Source organism: Schistocerca cancellata, chromosome 9, assembly GCF_023864275.1.
Source record: "Schistocerca cancellata isolate TAMUIC-IGC-003103 chromosome 9, iqSchCanc2.1, whole genome shotgun sequence".
NCBI classification, from domain to species: domain Eukaryota; kingdom Metazoa; phylum Arthropoda; class Insecta; order Orthoptera; family Acrididae; genus Schistocerca; species Schistocerca cancellata.
Genome location: NC_064634.1, coordinates 304,759,870 through 304,781,235, shown reverse-complemented (window position 1 = coordinate 304,781,235; position 21,366 = coordinate 304,759,870). Strand labels below are relative to the sequence as shown.

The 21,366-nt window shown below is 45.2% G+C and overlaps 1 protein-coding gene across 1 annotated transcript in view; it reads left to right on the top strand.

Moving 5' to 3' along the window:
• LOC126100818 (uncharacterized) overlaps positions 1-21,366 on the top strand; it is an 87,669-nt gene that overhangs the window by 818 nt on the left and 65,485 nt on the right. Inside the window, exon 2 of the mRNA XM_049911449.1 lies at positions 17,096-17,392. Within this exon, the coding sequence (XP_049767406.1) occupies positions 17,096-17,392 (297 nt within the window). The remainder of the gene's footprint in view (positions 1-17,095; positions 17,393-21,366) is intronic.

Sequence of the window (21,366 nt, the reverse complement as noted above, 5' to 3'; positions counted from 1 at the left end):
GAAACATCCTGGCAGATTAACACTGTGTGCCGGACCGAGACTCGAACTCGGGACCTTTGCCTTTCGCGGGCAAGTGCTCTACCACCTTTTTTTTATCTAATTTTGTTCTACATTGTTCGTTGACTTTGGTGGCGGACGATCTATGACACTCGTTCGGGTTGTTCGTTGATCCGTTTACTCAGTTTTTTATTTCAGAGGGTAGCTAAACCCTCTGACCGAACACGCTGAGCTACCGTGCCGGCTCCAACTGAGCTATACAAGTACGACACACGCCCCGTCCTCACAGCTTTACTTCTGCCAGTACCTCGTCTCCTACCTTCCAAACTTTACAGAAGCTCTCCTGCGAACCTTGCAAAGCTAGCACTCCTGAAAGAAAGGATATTGCGGAGACATGGCTTAGCCACAGCCTGGGGGATGTTTCCAGAATGAGATTTTCACTCTGCAGCGGAGTGTGCGCTGATACGAAACTTCTTGGCAGATTAAAACTGTGTGCCGGACCGAGACTCGAACTCGAGACCTTTGCCTTTCGCGGGCAAGTGCTCTACCTGCTGAGCTACCCAAGCACGACTCACGCCCCGTCCTCACAGTTTCACTTCCGCCAGTACCACACCCTAACGACGAAAAATACAGCCATGCCGTAACACCACCTCCTCCGTACTTCACTCTTGGCACTACTCATATTGGCAAGCTACATACACCAATCATTCGCCAAACTCAAACCGTTCCATAGCACTGCCACATGATACAGCGTGATATATCACTCTGAATCACACCTGTTGAGTCAGCTACTGTCCACTTTGCTCTTTACATCACCGAAACTATCGCTTAGCACTGACTACACTAAAGCACGCCTTACAAGGAGCGGCTCGTCCATTATAACCGATTCTTTTTAACTCCTTTCGCACTGTTACTGGGCTAGTTGCACTGATGGTAACACTTTGGGAGTTACGAGTAATTACTTCTGCGGATTTGTGATTTCCCTAAATCACTCCAGGAAAATGCCGGGATGGTTCCTCTGGAAGGGCACGGCCGACTTCCTTCCCCATCCTTCCCTAATCCGATGAGACCGATGACCACGCTGTCTGGTCTCCTTCCCCAAACCAACCAACCAACCAACTTCTGCGGATTTCAAGTGATTTTTTTTTTCTAACCACCTTCTGTAACGCACTATGGTCCCTTCCTGTCTGCATGCGGACTGCATGGTCTTGTTGTTCCTTCGCGTCTCCACTTCACACTCCCATCACCAACAGTCGACGTGAGTAGCCTTACAGTAGCTGGAATGTCCCTGATAGATGTGTTACTCACGTGACATTCAGTGACTAGTCCACGTTGGAAGTAGTCAGCTCTTCTGATCGACCCTTCTGCTGTTACTGTTCGTTTACTGGCAAAACAATACTCCCCACCCTCTTTTGCGATTCAGTGCCCTACAAAGCAAACATCATCATCATCTTCATCATCCTTTTGCGAGTATACTGGCGGGTCTGCCTCTCGTGACATCTAGTGGTCAACGCCGCATTGCACAGCGGTGCCCAGCAAATATGCGGAACAAGGACAAATTTAGTGCATTAATACCCCCACCTTAATTGAAGGAGGGCTCATACACGCTATTTCCGTGTAATGATAAAGACATGGTACTGTCACCCCCATCCCCCGAGTCCGAGGAAGCCACTAATTGATTTTCTTCGTAAATCAAATCGCATCAGCTTTTCCGACATCGAAAATATTTGCAGAGTTATTTCCATAATTATAAATTTTATAATTACCGGACATTGTCATAAGGAGAGTGATCTCTATATCATTGTAAAAAACTCCCAAAATGGAAGTTTTATTACCTAGATCACACTTGATATACATCCTAAGTACTACTTTCAGCTACCTTCAGATCTTCGGATACTTAATTGTAAAGCCCCTATGTGTCTTTTCAGATCATCAGATACAGGGTGTTTCAAAAATGACCGGTATATCTGAAACGGCAATAAAAACTAAACGAGCAGCGATAGAAATACACCGTTTGTTGCAATATGCTTGGGACAACAGTACATTTTCAGGCGGACAAACTTTCGAAATTACAGTAGTTACAATTTTCAACAACAGATGGCGCTGCAAGTGATGTGAAAGATATAGAAGACAACGCAGTCTGTGGGTGCACCATTCTGTACGTCGTCTTTCTGCTGTAAGCGTGTGCTGTTCACAACGTGCAAGTGTGCTGTAGACAACATGGTTTATTCCTTAGAACAGAGGATTTTTCTGGTGTTGGAATTCCACCGCCTAGAACACAGTGTTGTTGCAACAAGACGAAGTTTTCAACGGAGGTTTAATGTAACCAAAGGACCGAAAAGCGATACAATAAAGGATCTGTTTGAAAAATTTCAACGGACTGGGAACGTGACGGATGAACGTGCTGGAAAGGTAGGGCGACCGCGTATGGCAACCAAAGAGGGCAACGCGCAGCTAGTGCAGCAGGTGATCCAACAGCGGCCTCGGGTTTCCGTTCGCCGTGTTGCAGCTGCGGTCCAAATGACGCCAACGTCCACGTATCGTCTCATGCGCCAGAGTTTACACCTCTATCCATACAAAATTCAAACGCGGCAACCCCTCAGCGCCGCTACCATTGCTGCACGAGAGACATTCGCTAACGATATAGTGCACAGGATTGATGACGGCGATATGCATGTGGGCAGGATTTGGTTTACTGACGAAGCTTATTTTTACCTGGACGGCTTCGTCAATAAACAGAACTGGCGCATATGGGGAACCGAAAAGCACCATGTTGCAGTCCCATCGTCCCTGCATCCTCAAAAAGTACTGGTCTGGGCCGCCATTTCTTCCAAAGGAATCATTGGCCCATTTTTCAGATCCGAAACGATTACTGCATCACGCTATCTGGACATTCTTCCTGAATTTGTGGCGGTACAAACTGCCTTAGACGACACTGCGAACACCTCGTGGTTTATGCAAGATGGTGCCCGGCCACATCGCACGGCCGACGTCTTTAATTTCCTGAATGAATATTTCGATGATCGTGTGATTGCTTTGGGCTATCCGAAACATACAGGAGGCGGAGTGGATTGGCCTCCCTATTCGCCAGACATGAACCCCTGTGACTTCTTTCTGTGGGGACACTTGAAAGACCAGGTGTACCGCCAGAATCCAGAAACAATTGAACAGCTGAAGCAGTACATCTCATCTGCATGTGAAGCCATTCCGCCAGACACGTTGTCAAAGGTTTCGGGTAATTTCATTCAGAGACTACGCCATATTATTGCTACGCATGGTGGATATGTGGAAAATATCGTACTACAGAGTTTCCCAGACCGCAGCGCCATCTGTTGTTGAAAATTGTAACTACCGTAATTTCGAAAGTTTGTCTGCCTGAAAATGTACTGTTGTCCCAAGCATATTGCAACAAACGGTGTATTTCTATCGCTGCTCGTTTAGTTTTTATTGCCGTTCCAAATATACCGGTCATTTTTGAAACACCCTGTACGTGAGTTATAAAGCGCCTCAGTGTGGCACATTACCATGTGACCATTGGAAGCATGGAGCTAATCTCACAGAAAAGTCACTCCAATGCGACCTGTAGGGGCTTTATAACTCATGTATCCGATGATCTGAAAATGGCAATATAACTTTGCTGAAACTAGCAAACAGGATATGTATCAACTGCGATCTGGACAACAAAAGTCTATTTTCGAATCTTTTTTACAGCTACAGATTTATTTTTAAAATCGCAGGTCCTAGCATCTCAGTCAGCCCTGCATCAAGCAGTTCAGTGTTAACCAGGAAAATTAAAGAAAGTTGGGAGACAACTTCCAGTTTACGTCGACATTAAAGTGGAACCACAAGCTCCGACTGGGCAAATATGGGGTAAGAAATCGGCCTTACTCCTTCCACAACTATATCTGTACTCCGTAACTCATAACGTGTGGTACCTTCACAATTTCTTTCATTATTTCAAGAGAGATATGGTGTGTGGTCTGCAGCTGTTTAAGCTGTTTACAAGAAGTCCAGGGAATAGCTATTCCAAATCCACACTATTACTTTACATCACCGCTTCCAGTCTTTGACAGTTAGTTAGTGATATACGCTACGCAGCTGGTGTTTCTGTCTGTATACTTATCGGTTACTGTTTTGCTCAGTCATCTACTATGAATATTTCCATAATTAATGTGTTAGTTAGCGCGATAAATCACTTTCGGTTTTTAATGAGTAAATGAGAACAATTTCAGTATAGGTGGCTATGTCATTCAACGTATGTCCATGTGGGTTGTACAACGACACTCTATGAGACTCACACATCGCATCCGAAATTTGTTTTCATATTACTGCATTTTAATTGTGTTTCTGGTACCTACGATTTTTATCTGCCACTATGAAGTGTATTTTTTTAAATTAATCCTCTCATTAAGGTATTCATGGAGGTTTTACTTTTTCCTAGCGGCATTTGCTTCTTTGATATCTTTCTAGCTTTCTGTAGTGAGTGTTTTGCGCTTCCTGTACTAAACGGTAGACGTCATGACTACCATGGGGCTGCGGTATATGCGCCCTTAATTAATAATCACATATGGTTAGCGGGTTCCTATCAATGCTGGAACGACAATAAAACCATTATTCCAGAGATTGTCTGTGCACCAAGACTTTCTCATGGTATATTGCAAATGAAGTTCGTGGCTCTTGAAGAGTTTCGACGGCATGAGACTCTCACTCGAACACAGGTCATCAGTCACCCACCATTGAGCTGATTCACAATTCAGTTACACGCTGCTTGTGCACACTTGCAATATCATTGCACTACACAAGTACGAGGTGCATTCAAGTTCTAAGGCCTCCGATTTTTTTTCACCGGACTGGAAAGAGATAGAAACATGCGCATTGTTTTAAAATGAGGCCGCGTTCATTGTCAATACGTCCCAGAAATGGCAGCACCATACGGCAGATGGAATTTTACCGCCAGCGGCGAGAATGAGAACTGTTTTAAATACTTAAAATGGCGACGTTTTCCTTACTTGAACAGCGTGCAATCATTCGTTTTCTGAATATGCGTGGTGTGAAACCAATTGAAATTCATCGACAGTTGAAGGAGACATGTGGTGATGGAGTTATGGATGTGTCGAAAGTGCGTTCGTGGGTGCGACAGTTTAATGAAGTTAATGAAAGCAGAACATCGTGAGACAACAAACCGAAACAACCTCGGACTCGCACAAGCCGGTCTGACGACATGATCGAGAAAGTGGAGAGAATTGTTTTGGGGGATCGCCGAATGACTGTTGAACAGATCGCCTCCAGAGTTGGCATTTCTGTGGGTTCTGTGCACACAATCCTGCATGACGACCTGAAAATGCGAAAAGTGTCATCCAGGTGGGTGCCACGAATGCTGACGGACGACCACACGGCTGCCCGTGTGGCATGTTGCCAAGCAATGTTGACGCACAACGACAGCATGAATGGGACTTTCTTTTCGTCGGTTGTGACAATGGATGAGACGTGGATGCCATTTTTCAATCCAGAAACAAAGCGCCAGTCAGCTCAATGGAAGCACACAGATTCACCGCCACCAAAAAAATTTCGGGTAACCGCCAGTGCTGAAAAAATGATGGTGTCCATGTTCTGGGACATCGAGGGCGTAATCCTTACCCATTGCGTTCGAAAGGGCACTACGGTAACAGTTGCATCCTACGAAAATGTTTTGAAGAACAAATATCTTCCTGCACTGCAACAAAAACGTCCGGGAAGGGCTGCGCGTGTGCTGTTTCACCAAGACAACGCACCCGCACATCGAGCTAACGTTACGCAACAGTTTCTTCGTGATAACAACTTTGAAGTGATTCCTCATGTTCCCTACTCACCTGACCTGGCTCCTAGTGACTTTTGGCTTTATCCAACAATGAAAGACACTCTCCGTGGCCGCACATTCACCAGCCGTGCTGCTATTGCCTCAGCGATTTTCCAATGGTCAAAACAGACTCCTAAAGAAGCCTTCGCCGCTGCCATGGGATCACGGCGTCAGCGTTGTGAAAAATGTGTACGTCTGCAGGGCGATTACGTCGAGAAGTAACGCCAGTTTCATCGATTTCGCGTGAGTAGTTAATTAGAAAAAAAATCGGAGGCCTTAGAACTTGAATGCACCTCGTAGAAGGAGTGCTAAACAACATCCCATAAGCTACGAACACTCTGACATACATTCTGAAAGCGCTTCATTCACATTACTTTACATAGTCCTACAGGGTGGTCAGAGACAGTCTGAAAAGTTTTTAAGGGTGTTGCAGTCGATCTTGTGTCGAACAATAATCGTTACGAAGAAAATTCGATGCGTTGCACCGTTTCCGAGTTATTTAGCATTGATGTTAGCCAACCAGGTCGTTGCGCACGCAAATTCAAGCAACCTCCTAGAGACGGTGTCGCCAGTAATTTCTGGGAAACTGCGCAACAGTTATTTGTCATCACAACCTCCCCCGCAACACCTTTCCAATCTGTTCAGACTTTTCTGACCACTCTGTACACGTACTTATTTACTACTGGGCAGGACAGACTATTGACAAAACTATATATATATAATAGTCGTTCCCTTTACTGTTCCACTCGCATCTGAAGTGGTAGACAAACGACTCTCTATACGCTCTATACACCTCCGTACAAACCCTAATTTTCTTACCTTCGTGGTACTTACACGAACTGACCGTCGGCGGCAGTAGAATCGTTTTGTGGTCAGCCGCAAATGCCCGTTCTCACTTTCTGCCAATAGTGGCCGCTGAAAGAACGTCGTCTTCGCTCCGGGGATTCTCATTGGAGTTCACAAAGCGTCTCAGTAATATTCACATACTGATCGAATCTACCGGTAACAAATCTAGGAATTCCGCTCTGAATTGCTTCGATATCTTCGTTTAATCCGACCTGGCGGGGATGCCAAACACTGGAGGAATACCCGAGAACATCTGCATCTGCATCTATACATATATACTCTGCTAGCCGCCAAGCAGTGTGTGGCGGAGGGCACAATTCACGCCAAAGGCATATTTCCCCCCTTCTGTTTCACTCGCGGATCGCGCGAGGGAAAAACGACCGTCTGAACGTCTCAGTACAAGCTCTAACTTCCCTTATCTTTGAATGGTGATCATCGCGCTTTGAAAGTTGGTGGTAAAAATATGTGCTCGACATCCTCGGTGAAGATAAGATTTCGGAATTTAGTAAGCAGCCCTTTCCTCTTAGCGCGCCGTCTATCTGCAAGTGTGTCCCACTTCAAACTTTCTATAAGATCTGTGTAACGCTCTCGCGATGGCTAAATGTACCAGTCACGAATCTTGCCGCTCTTGTTTGGACCTTCTCATCTCTTCAATGAGACCCAACTGGTAAGGATCCCATACAGACGAACAATAAGACTTGACGAACTAACGTATTGTTGAAGGACTGCATCGCTTAAGGATTCTACCAATAAACCTCAATCTAGAGTTCGCCTTGTCCGTTACTTGTGTAATCTGATCATTCCATTTGAGATCATTTCGAATAGTCACATACAGATACTTGACGGATGTTACCGCTTCCAAAGATTGGGCATTTATTTAGTACTCGTACATTAAGGGGGATTTTCACCTTGTTATGCGCAGTAGGTTACACTTACTAATATTCAGAGATAACTACCAGTCATTACACCACGCATTTATTTTCTGCAAATCCTCGTTGATTTCTTCACGGGTCGCACTTCTTATATATACGCTGTCTCTTTCGTAATGAACTACACTTTGCTACATTTCTTTCAATAAACCGAAGACGAACGTTCCTTTTACCTATCATGTGCTCCTTCCATTTCACAACGCTTTGCAACATTACGCCTAGATATTTAATTGACGTCACTGTGTCAAGCAGCACACCATTAATACTGTATTGGAACATAACGGGATTGTACTTTTAGATCAGCACCATGAATTTATATTTTTCTACATTCAGAGCAAGTTGCCATTCATCATTATTGGAGGGTGCGTTTCTGATAAACGACATCGTACTGTCTTTCAGTTGAAAATGGTTCAAATGGCTCTCAGCACTATGGGACTTAACATCTGAGGTCATCAGTCCCCTAGAACTTAGAACTACTTAAACCCAACTAACATCAGGACATCACACATATCCACGCCCGAGGCAGGATTCGAACCTGCGACCGTAGCGGTCGCGCGGTTCCGGACTGAAGCGCCTAGAACCGCTCGGCCACACCGGCCGGCTTTTTTTCAGTCCCGACGACCTTGAATTTACATTTTTTTCTGATTACATTACGAAAATGTTTCAGGGTTCGCGCTATTGTTGGCCTAGCGGTATAGCGTGAGGAGAAATTTAGTGGCACTTTCTGCTAACCAGATATTGCTAGAATACGCTTTTGTAAAATTCCTCGAGTTCGCATTATCAACACCACATTAAACTTCCACTTTACACTTAAAAATCACTGTACTTGTATACCGTGGTCGTGCATCCACACGAAGTACGAGGTGCATTCAAGTTCTAAGGCCTCCGATTTTTTTTCTAATTAACTACTCACGCGAAATCGATGAAACTGGCGTTACTTCTCGACGTAATCGCCCTGCAGACGTACACATTTTTCACAACGCTGACGCCGTGATCCCATGGCAGCGGCGAAGGCTTCTTTAGGAGTCTGTTTTGACCGCTGGAAAATCGCTGAGGCAATAGCAGCACGGCTGGTGAATGTGCGGCCACGGAGAGTGTCTTTCATTGTTGGATAAAGCCAAAAGTCACTAGGAGCCAGGTCAGGTGAGTAGGGAGCATGAGGAATCACTTCAAAGTTGTTATCACGAAGAAACTGTTGCGTAACGTTAGCTCGATGTGCGGGTGCGTTGTCTTGATGAAACAGCACACGCGCAGCCCTTCCCGGACGTTTTTGTTGCAGTGCAGGAAGATATTTGTTCTTCAAAACATTTTCGTAGGATGCACCTGTTACCGTAGTGCCCTTTGGAACGCAATGGGTAAGGATTACGCCCTCGCTGTCCCAGAACATGGACACCATCATTTTTTCAGCACTGGCGGTTACCCGAAATTTTTTTGGTGGCGGTGAATCTGTGTGCTTCCATTGAGCTGACTGGCGCTTTGTTTCTGGATTGAAAAATGGCATCCACGTCTCTTCCATTGTCACAACCGACGAAAAGAAAGTCCCATTCATGCTGTCGTTGCGCGTCAACATTGCTCGGCAACATGCCACACGGGCAGCCATATGGTCGTCCGTCAGCATTCGTGGCACCCACCTGGATGACACTTTTCGCATTTTCAGGTCGCCATGCAGGATTGTGTGCACAGAACCCACAGAAATGCCAACTCTGGAGGCGATCTGTTCAACAGTCATTCGGCGATCCCCCAAAACAATTCTCTCCACTTTCTCGATCATGTCGTCAGACCGGCTTGTGCGAGTCCGAGGTTGTTTCGGTTTGTTGTCTCACGATGTTCTGCCTTCATTAAGCTGTCGCACCCACGAACGCACTTTCGACACATCCATAACTCCATCACCACATGTCTCCTTCAACTGTCGATGAATTTCAATTGGTTTCACACCACGCATATTCAGAAAACGAATGATTGCACGCTGTTCAAGTAAGGAAAACGTCGCCATTTGAAGTATTTAAAACAGTTCTCATTCTCGCCGCTGGCGGTAAAATTCCATCTGCCGTATGGTGCTGCCATTTCTGGGACGTATTGACAATGAACGCGGCCTCATTTTAAAATAATGCGCATGTTTCTATCTCTTTCCAGTCCGGTGAAAAAAAAATCGGAGGCCTTAGAACTTGAATGCACCTCGTATATGTCGTCTCCCTCTGCCCTAATAGCTGAGGAAGTCAAATAATCGGTGGCAGTGCCCAGCTGTATTCCAAGGACCAGGAGAGCGGCCTCGTAAATGTCCAGAGTTAAGGCTACGCTGAAAGGACAGTGCTATTACAGTGGCAAATCCACACACAAAGACTTACCTCAACACCGCAGCTCTGCCCAGTGGCGTAGTACCTTAACTTTCGACCTCTCAACATTTTCATGTAACGCTGGGAGAAGCAAAATGTAAGAAATATCTATATCTGTCAAAAAGAAAGGCATTCTTTCTATATACGGATAGTTTTCAGCAATGGCGGCCATAATCCGTAGGTTTCACTTTCATTTCTAAGAATTTGTACAAACTGGAGCAATTCAACCCGTGTTGAAATGCAGACTACTCGCTGTATGGAACAAAAATTATGTGTGTCAGATACCTCTAGTACTCTTAGGAATCTTGGTAAGCGAACTAATATGATAAGAGGGTGACACATAAAAGCAGGCATACCTCCGAAAATTTTAGAACAATTTCAACAATGTCACCTAATATCGGGAGGAAATTGTATGCCGGTAAATCAACGTTAGCGCTCCCAGAAGAGGAAATGTGGGAATGGAGGTTGGAGTGTGGTGTAATACAAATATAAACATAGCTCTGGAAATTCTGGTGCAGTGTCAACGATGTTTGGTAAACATTATCTCTTACTCCCCACAAAAGATTACTGAAAGCAAATGGTCTACCAGATATCCGCAGTTGTGGTGGAGGAAGAAACGAGTGACATGTAAAAAGTAATCAGAAAAGAACGATGTTAGTGTTGAGTCTACTGTTGACAGAGCTGACAAGCTGATTGGGGAGAAGCTCGACAGTTGGATGATATTAAGTTTCCTCGAATGAAACTAATAAAACTCTGCAAACACCTGAAAGCTTTCAGAAGCACAACATATGTACAGACAACGAGTGGCGGAAGAACTCTTTTCTTTACTTTGTTGCTGCGTTCTTCTTCCATCCATCTCGTCATTTATTTATTCTGCCAAATATATAACGCTCTGTCAGTACGGACTAAGCCGCACTAGTTCTCCAAATGTACAAATTAAGCGCCACTGGGAATTATAAAGGTTATACCACGATATGTATAACGTAGATTCTTATACAAGGTGTCCCAGTAGGAATGGTCATTATTCAGAGATATGAGGAGAACGACCATTCGAAGCAAATAGTCTAGTAAACATGGATTATAAATTGCATACTTTAAGATCTATGAGCAATTATTCATCTTCGCTACTGTCAAACACATCTCTTCCTCTGAATAAGTGCTCATAGCTCTTAAAGTAGAGATTTTACAGCCCACGTTTAGTAGAGTTTTTTCTTTTTTTTTTTTTTTTTTTTTTTTTTTTTTTTTTTTTTTTTTTTTTTTTTTTTTTTTTTTTTTGCTCCGCACTAAATCGTCCGAAAATATCGAAAGCAAAGAGATTTGTTTCACAGTACCGAAGATGAAGAAGTGCTCTCAACTCTTAAGGTATGCGTTTTGGAGCTCATGTTTACTCGACTTTTTATTTCGATTGACGGTTCCTGTCAGATCCCTAAATGTTGGTCATTACTTCTGGACACCCTGTATGTTTAACAACGCATGTTTGCTGCTCAGTTATCATTTTTGGCTGTGCCTAATGGCATATTAATAATAAGAACATGATAATGGGATCTTGTCGTCCCAAAACATGTTTTATGAAACAAATTACACATTTACAAGATACGTGCGTCTTACTCTGCACTGATATCGTGGTACAGTTGTACAATGACGTCACAACAGATAACATTCTACAGATAATTATTCAGTCTTATTATTGCGTTAAATAAATTTTCCTTACTGTAGTGTTAGAGTGTTTTCCTGACGGTTTTCTCATGTCTGAAGTATTTCTCGAAGATTTCAAAATTTCTAAATAGTTCTTGAACCTCACTTCATTAATACCCATTTGTCAAAATATTGCCAAGTTTCACTTCTGGCAATCGTCATTCTTGCACCTAAATTGTTTTAAACAACAATAAAAAAATTAAGGAAGTCGAATCGGTAAAACATGGGGACACCAAGTGAACGAACTGCGAACGAAACGTTGCAAATGTTTTCCTACTCTCTCCCTGTCACCGCCGTACACACAGATCGTTTAGCTGTCGACCTATTGCTGCTCGCCCGTTCAGTTGTTGAAAGTGCTTGAACTGAGTAATGCAGCCAAACTTATGGGTAAATACACTGCTGGCAGAACAATATGCAACACCCTGAACGAAGCATCCAAATCAGGTGAAATCTGCAGCATGCGTTTGCGAGAGATGCACATGATAAGCATTTCAGCGCATGTGCGCATCACAGGAGCCAGTAGCGCCATCTGCGACGGGGAACAGACGGCTGTGTGGACCTACTGGCTCTGTTCTCTCGTGCTGTTGCTCTATGTAAGCAGCTATAGTATGCCCCGTAAAAGACAGCGAGCGCCTTTCGAGCACGTTTCGGAGTTCCACTGAGGAAGAATAGTTGCCTATAGGGATTGTGGGAAATCCTTCAGAGAATTCCATGATCGTTCCGGACGAAACCAAGCAACTGCGATGCACATCTGTAATCGCTGGATGCAGGACGGAACGGCGGACCGACGGGTTCGATTGCACCCACCCTGTTGCACCTTTACACGTGATGACAGGCACTGTGTGTGCGTAGCAGTGATGGATCGCTTTGCCACATCAAAAAATATATCGCAATATATCCGGCCGGTTGCGCAAAAGTAGTGTCCATGCCATACCGTTCGACGTCGTTTGGAGCAGAGTGGAGTGTTCGCTAGGCGTCCATTGCTGCGTTTACCACTGAGTCAATGGTACAGTGTTTGCGCTGGCAGCGGTGTGATGTACGACGGACGTGGACAACCGAATGGAACGACGCCGTTTTTACCGACGAATCCCAGTTCTGTTTGCATCACCACGATGGTCGGATTGAAGTCAGAAGACACTGTCGTAAGACATTGTAGAACTGTTACCTTATGTATCTCTATACTGGTCCTGTACCCGACATATGGTTTGGGGTGGTATTGTATTCCACTCCCGCATCCCCTAGTACACAGTGCCAATACACTAACCAGCCAGTGTTACATCGCTGGACTGTTGGATCCTATTGTCCTCCCGTACCTTCGAAGCTTGCCGACTGCCACATTTCAACAGGATAATACGCAACCACACGTGGCATGCAATGCTCAAGACTTCTTCGTCGTCCATTAAGATTACACTGTCGCCTTGGCCTCCCTGTTATCCCCATCTCTCACCTATCGAAAACGTCTGGTCGATGACTGCGGAACGACCAGTTCGGGATATACCACCCACTGCCACACTATATTACTTTGGCAATATGTGACGGCAATATGGATTGCTATACCCCTGAAACACATCCAACGCCTCTTTGATTCAATGCCGAGGCGTGTAGCAGCGGTTATAACCAGCAATAGTGGTGACACCCAATACGGATTTCATCATCTTCCTCACTTCACATGCGGCTGTATTTTCAATCATGTGAGCTTTGTATAAAGTGTTGCCTCTCAAATCCTTCTTGGTGTTGCGTTTTGGAAGGGGCAGCAGCTTAATAAAAATTTAATAAGTACTAGGATCATTCGATATTGTCCTTGCTGTAAAGTAGCGATATAGAACCATTGTAAAATAAGAGACACCAGGAAGACATCTGGCCCAGACGGTATCCGTATAAGATTTTATGTTGACTATCCTACAAATATAGAACCGTTCTTATCCATCGTCTGTCATAGATCATTGGAACAGCGGGAAGTTCCACGGGACTCGAAGAAGGCCCAGGCCATAGCACTCTATAAAAAGGATAGAAAATCGGATGCACATAATTACCGGCCAATTTCACTGACATCGATTTGTTGTAGAATCATGTAACATATTTTGTGTTCAGGCATAATGACCTTTCCAGACTCCGAGAAGCTCACCTGCAGATACCAGCACGGTTTTAGGAAACAGCGGTCATGCGAGATACAGCTGGCCCTCTTTGTGCATGATACACAACAGGCTCTAGATACCGGCTACCAGGTCGATGCCATATTTCTCGACTTTCGAAAGGCGCTCGACTCAGTTCCGCACTGTCGCTTGCTCCAAAAAGCGCGCGCTTACGGCCTATCCGATGACATATGCGGCTGGATAGATAGTTTTTTAACAGACAGGGAGCAGTATGTCGTCCTGAACGGGGTGACTTCAACGGAAACAAGCGTAACTTCAGGTGTGCCCCAGGGTAGTGTAATAGGTTCGCTGCTTTTTGAGATTTACATAAACGATCTGGTTGATCGTATTGACAGCGGCATTGGACTGTTTGCCGATGATGCTGTAGTATACAGGAAAGAAGTATCACACTAAAGTTGTGAACAAATCAATGAAGATTTGCAGAAAATAAATGCTTGGTGTAATGACTGGCAGTTATCTCTCAATATTAGCAAGTGTAACCTACTGCGTATAACAAGGCGAAAATCCCCATTAATGTACGAGTACAAAATGAATGCCCTGTCTTTGGAAGCGGTAACGTCCGTCAAGTTGAAGCAAACCAAGCGCTGTATCATGTGTGAGATACAGAGGCGAGCGAGTGCGCCGGCACTTACCCCAGTTCACTGCTAGTGACTTAAGGCGTCTGCATGTAGTGCACAAGCATTGCACCACAATTTAGTATGAAATTAAAAATCAAAATTTATGTTTAAAACTTTGTTAAATTATAGTTTATTGTAATAATGTTCCAAATACCAATTTTTGATGTTCTAAACTTAATAGTTTACAAAAAAATGCCGTTTTAAGAGAAAAATCAGAGGCACTAAATAATGACGCTAGGAAGCCAGAATTTGGTCAGAAGGTGCAGTTAGAAGTTATAAATAAGTGATGCTGGTTTCCAAAATCATAAAACAAAAATTAACGCCAGAATCCACGTTTTTCGGAAAAATCAGAGGCGCTAAATAATGGACTTAGAAACTTGAAAATTTGCTTCATGCTTCAGTACACCCCAAAAATAATAACAGAGAGTCCTCATTAATCTACCTCTTATAGTTTTTGAGTAATTAAATAAAAACTAATTTTGTAACTAAAATGCACCTAAGTGTTGTAGGTTAAGTACTTGAAATTTTAATGATAGAGGATTTTGGTTAAACCAAATGATCAGATATGTCACATAGTAGAGTTACACCAAGTTTAACACTTATAACATAAATAGCAACTGATATAAGTCTTAGCAAAAGTATGGTTCAGAGGTAACAATCTAACGTTAGTTCCACTAAATAAATTCTATTAAGCAAAGTTTTCATTCTAGCGAGCTGAAACTTTCTACGTGCTTTCAAACTCCTTATCTGCATACCAGAAAAAATTAAGAAGTTTCTGAAGTAATTGGTAACTATATTATTAAAGATTATGTGCCCGAGATAGCGGTCGTTTGTAGACTGCCGCCGTATGCAAATCGACAGACAACAGATGTTTTCTCGGCAGTCCGCACCGGCACCTTATAAATACAGCCCCTGAAGCAGTAAAAAGGTTCACTTCGCTCTCAGAAACTGTGAGGTCCACGCCAGTTAACCGTCTGGTCGCGCTCTTTCTCGGATGACGTCAGAGCAAGCGCGTATTTGGCAGTGAAATCGGATAGTGAAATCGCGAGGTCTGGACACTGTCCTGGATCGTTTAGAAGTCGGTAAAATAACTGTTAGTGTGCCGTCCGTGTGAAATTCAATTCCGCGTGGCAAGTGGTGAATTTATTTCCATTTTTATGGCGAGCATTAAATTTTGAATATTTATTGCGAACTTTCAATTGAGTGATGTTAGGGCGGAAAACAATCTGGTAGGATGTTACCGTAGAGGTCACCTCTGAACTGCTAAAGGTGCTGTTACATTAGAAAGACTTGTTTTCAATTGAACATAACGCAATTTTAAGTGTTGTTTGTGAGAAACTTTAATTAAATTAAATCTTGATTGGAACTTTAAACTTTTACTGAAGTCATAGTCCTGATCCCGCAAAGGAATGGGAAATAGACACTTTTCTTGCAGTGGGCTGGACCGGAATGTGTCCGTGCAGACTGGAAACTCATTTCATTAATTCATTTACATTTATTTATTGGTCTATTTGATTCATTACATACTTAAACAGTACATTGGATATAGGACAAGTCAGAATTGCGAAAGGAGCAGAAACACACACACACACACGCACACACACACACACATACACACACACACAGAGAGAGAGAGAGAGAGAGAGAGAGAGAGAGAATGACTAAGGTCAGTATGTTTCCCTTCGCTTTCTGTCTGACCGCCAAATTAGGTGCTAGGCTCACGTGATTAAAGACGGCATCAAAACTTTAAACCAGTGAAGTAACTTACTCGCCGCCCCACAAAGTATCTGGGTGTGACTATTCGAAATGATCTCAAATAGAATGATCATATTACACAAGTAACGGGCAAGGCGAACTCTAGATTGCGGTTTATTGGTAGAATCCTGAAGCGATGCAGTCCTCCAACAAGGGAAATTGCTTACAATACTTCAGTTCGTCCAGTGTTACGAGTATTGTTTGTCTGTATGGGATCCTTACCAGTTGGGTCTGATTCAAGAGATTGAGAAGGTCCAAACAAGAGCGGCAAGATTCGTGAGTGGTACATTTAGCCATCGCGAGAGCGTTACAAATCTCATAGAAAGTTTGAAGTGGGACACACTTGCAGATAGACGGAGCGCTAAGCGGAAGGGGCTGCTCACTAAATTCCGAAATCCGATCTTCGCCGAGGATGTAGAGCATATATTACTACCACCAACTTTCAAATCTCGCAGTGATCACCAGTCAAATATAAGGGAAATTAGAGCTCGTACTGAGGCGTTCAGACAGTCACTTTTCCCTATTGCGATCCGCGAGTGGAACAGAGGGGGAGAGGGGGGTGGATATGAGTTTGGCGCGAATTGTGCCTTCCGCCACACATCGGTTGGTGGCTAGCGGAGTATGTATCTAGATGTAGATGTAGAATCGATACGGTTCTTGCTGTAAAGTACCGATATGAGTTCAGCTATCAGCTGACAAGTGTCACGTCAAAAGGTATCCCGTGCGGTTCTAGGCGCTACAGTCTGGAGCCGAATGACTGCTACGGTAGCAGGTTCGAATCCTGCCTCGGGCATGGATGTGTTAGGTTTAATTAGTTCTAAGTTCTAGGCGACTGATGACCTCAGAAGTTAAGTCGCATAGTGATCAGAGCCATTTCAAAAGGTATCGGCACGGAGATGCGACGGCGGGTACTGTACGGCCGCTTGCCCGGCAGGTGTCGCTGCCGCGTGGCCGCCTGCAGAGGACGCCCGTGGGCCGCCTGCTGCGAGAGCTGTCGCTGCGGCACGGTCTGCCGTCGCCCGTCAAGTATGACGGCGAGGACGGAGGCCTCGTCTACCGCATGGACTGGCCCGACTTTGACTGCGTCGAGCGGACCAACATCTCAGAGACCGTCTTCGACTTCGTCATCGTCGAAGAGGCCGGAGGAACTCGTTCCCGCTGCAACTTCGTCCTCCCGCTGTTCCGACCGCTCCCTCTGCTCGAGGAATCGGCTGAGGGTGATGGAGAAGAGGTACGTGTACCACCCTAGTTCGTTCGCTTGTGTACCGACAGTAACAGCAGTCCAGAATGAAATTTTCACTCTGCAGCGGAGTGTGCGCTGATATGAAACTTCCTGGCAGATTAAAACTGTGTGCCGGACCGAGACTCGAACTCGGGACCTTTACCTTTCCCGAGTTCGAGTATCGTTCCTGCACACAGTTTTAATCTGCCTGCAAGTCTCCTATCAGCGCAAATTCCGCTGCAGAGTGAAAATTTCATTCTGGAAACGTGGTTCAGCCATGTCTCCGCAATATCCTTTTCTCCAGGAGTGCTAGTTCTGCAAGATCTGCAGCAGAGCTTCTGTGAAGTTTGGAAGTTGGGAGTCGAGGTAATTAATAAGAGTAGAGTCTCACAAAATGTTGCCGAAATTCATTAAGAACAGCAGCTAAAGCAATTTCTACATCACAATGGTTTATTAATCAAAACTACTTTAATGACACAGTTGTCATATCATCATGTGACACACTGTTGACTTAAATAAGATACGAAAATCGTAATTAGAACTAACTGAAACTAGCATATATCGGATTGGAAATGGAAATGAGTATTTGGCGTCATTAGCTGGGGGGCCCCTTACGGGGCAGGTCCGGCCGCCTTGGTGCAGGTCTTATTAAATTCGACGCTACTTTGGGCGACATGCGCGCCGGATGGGGATGAAGTGATGATGAAGACAATAGAACACCCAGTCCCTGAGCGGAGAAAATCCCCGACCCAGCCGGGAATCGAACCCGGGACCGTAGGACGGCAATCCGTCACGCTGACCACTTTTTTTTCTGATCGCTTCGAATCATCGAGACTGCGGACACGGAGAGTCATCGTCCGATTCTGATTAAACAAGTAAAGCTTAATTATAGCTTTCTTGAGCTACTGTGATGACTGTGATATGGCTGCTTATGAATGAGATCATGAATAAAATACTAATAACTAACTTTCCTCCTCACCAGCAACCAATATAAACACAATATTAATTAAAATTATAAATGCATGCCAGACGGGGACTCGAAACCGAGATCTTCTGCTTATTGGTCAGTTGTGTTAACCACTTTTTTTTTGACATTCTGTCGCACTGACAATTTTTTTTTTCATTTTTAACATGTCGCGCTGACCACTTTTTTTCTACCGGTGTATCCTCTGGTACTTTTTTGTTTTTTTTATTTTAGTTCTTTTTAGTGTTTTTTTATTTTTTATTTTTTAATTGTAAATTATTTCTCTGTCAACTTTTTTTTATATGGAAAAAGGCGTCTTTCAGTTAAGACAAACAAAATTAGAATGTACATCCGTAACAACAACAGAAAAAGAGTTCCTCCTAAACTATGAAATAGAATTTGAAACCAATAGTGTGATGATAGAGAATAAAGAAAGAAAAATGTAACCATATCCCGCACGCCATTCCATGTGCATGGCTCATCTGCGTACAGATTCCATGTTCCAAATTGGTAAAACATTTCGCAGCGTTTGGAGCTCCAGACGGCGGTCATCCTCTGCCCGGTACCCCCCAACTGTGAGGGGGGTTATCGAAGACACTGCACAAATAGTTCGCAAATAGTTGTCGGTATCGGGGTGTACACTCAAGTGTGCTATGACTGTCCTGGAGAAATTGCCAGTAATCAAGTACCATCTTTTCATCATCTCGAAAGAGGTAGTATATGGACATGCCTTTAAACCATGTGAGAGCGTGAGTCTTCGCAGGTGGGAAATAAGTATCCTTTGGACAAAGGAGGAGCCGTGGCTCAAGTGTGCGAGGCGCGATACGCAGGTAGCAAGCGAGGATCTTCTGCACTAGCAGCCATACCTCTAACGACGATCCACATGTTAAACGGTGTTCGTCAGAATCCACGAGGTGGCAACGTGGGCAAAGGGGGGAATCCGCCATCCCAATAGCGTGCAGCCTTTGTCGTGTTACAACCTTCCCGTTCACCACCTGGTACCACGCGGCTCGTACCCGCGTGGGGAGGAACGGCTTCTGGACCGCTCTCCACACTGCAAGCCATAGGGTCGTAGGGCTCTTCCTCTCAATCACATTGCGAGTGATGGACCTTAGCAGCAGCCTGTAAACGTCTCTCGCCTTGGGAGTGCGAGTGTTGGGAAGGTCTGGGTGCACGTAACTATACTCAAGAATAAAAGCCGAGACGTGCGAGAGTGAGGGTGTAATGTGCGCAACCGTGACAGATGGCAGAAGAGACGCCGGCAGCAATTCCTCTAACAGACGTCCCGTAAGGGAAGCATCTTTGTGGGTCCACAATTTCATCATTGTGCACAAGTATAACGCTGTAGCTCTCGCTCGTACATTTATAAGTCCCAGTCCGCCATCACGCGGAGGCAGGGTGAGTGTTTCGTAGCGGACTTTGAATAGGTGTCCGGCGGTAAGGTAATATCCAAACGCTGCTTGCACTCTGTGGGCCATCGCTGTCGATATCGGTAGGACCTGGGCCATGTGGATCATCTTAGTCGCCACGTGAAGGTTGAGGTATTCCACACGCTGTAGGAGGTCCATCCGTCGAAGTAGGTTCCGGCGAACTTCGGTGCGTATTGCCTGTAGTAACCGTGCATAGTTCATGGCAGCCGTGCGGCGCACATCCTGTGTAAATGTTATGCCCAAGGACCGGATCTTGTTGACTAGTGGGAGTGGGGCTAAAGCGTCCTCCTGTAGACCTCTCCCAATGGGCATCGCTGCCGACTTGGCCACATTCATGAGGCTGCGCGCTGCCAATCCATAGCGATTGATCCATTGTATCACCGAGCGTACCTCGTCACCAGAGCGGACAAGTAATAGAAGGTCATCAGCATATATCCTGCAATGAAAGGTGTGATCCCTCAATGACATGCCCGAGAGCCTGTTTCTCAACCCTCCGACAGGTGGTTCGAGTGCGATCGCGTAAAGAATCATGGAGAGTGGGCATCCTTGGCGAACTGACCGTCGGATCGGAAAGGGACCCGCAATCCGTCCATTCACCAGTACACGGGATGCAGCTCCACGGAAAAGGCGCTGAAAGATGTCGAGAAAGTCAAGCGGGAAGTCCATGCGGGCTATAACGGACAGAAGGAACTTGTGGGGAACTCTGTCGAAGGCGTGGTCGAAATCAATGGAGATCAGAGCAGCTCGAAGGCGACAGAATGTGGCGATGGCTATTAAATCCCTGCATTCGCTGTTGCCGTTTGCATGTTGGTCACTCCGTTCTGTGTCGTTTGCTCCATGGAGAGGAGTAGGGGCAGAACCTTCTTTATGCGGCTGGCGAGTAGTCGGGCGAAGATTTTATAGTCCGAGTTTAGCATTGTAATTGGCCTGTAGTCCTCGACCGTCCGACCTCTGGAAAGCTTGCGTATCGGTATAAGGAGCCCTTCCGCGAATGCTGGTGGCACGTGGGAACCGGGGGTCATCAGTTCTTGGTACATGATGATCCATCGGGGCGTCATGAGATCGCGGGAGGTCCGATGAAACTCGAGCGGCAGTCCGCTTCCTATGTATTCACCTCGTCGTAAAACTGGCGATAGTGATCCGCAAAGGCTTCTGTAACCGCCGCCTGAGTCATAACGACCCTACCACCTGGCAATACGAGGTCCGTGATCAGCTGCTATCGGCGTCGGCGGCTGTCGAGCACGATGTGATGCATAGACGGGTTTTCTCCTTCCGCTCGGTCTTGACGTCGCTATCGCACAACGACCCCCTCCAAACGTTTCCCCGTAAGAGACAGTATTTTACCTTTAATTCGGCGGCTTTCCATTTGTCGGTTTGGAGATGGTGGTTGGCTGGCGAGTTCGCGGAGCATCGTGTAATAAAAGTCCAATGTGTGACGGTGCCAAGCTGCGATATCTTTTTCGAATTGTGTTAGCACACGCCGAAACGCTGGTTTTGCACATTCCACCCACCATGCTAGAGTCGAAGGGTATCGGGGAAGACGATGTTCGCAATCCATCCATGTTTTGGCGATAATCTGACGGCATTCC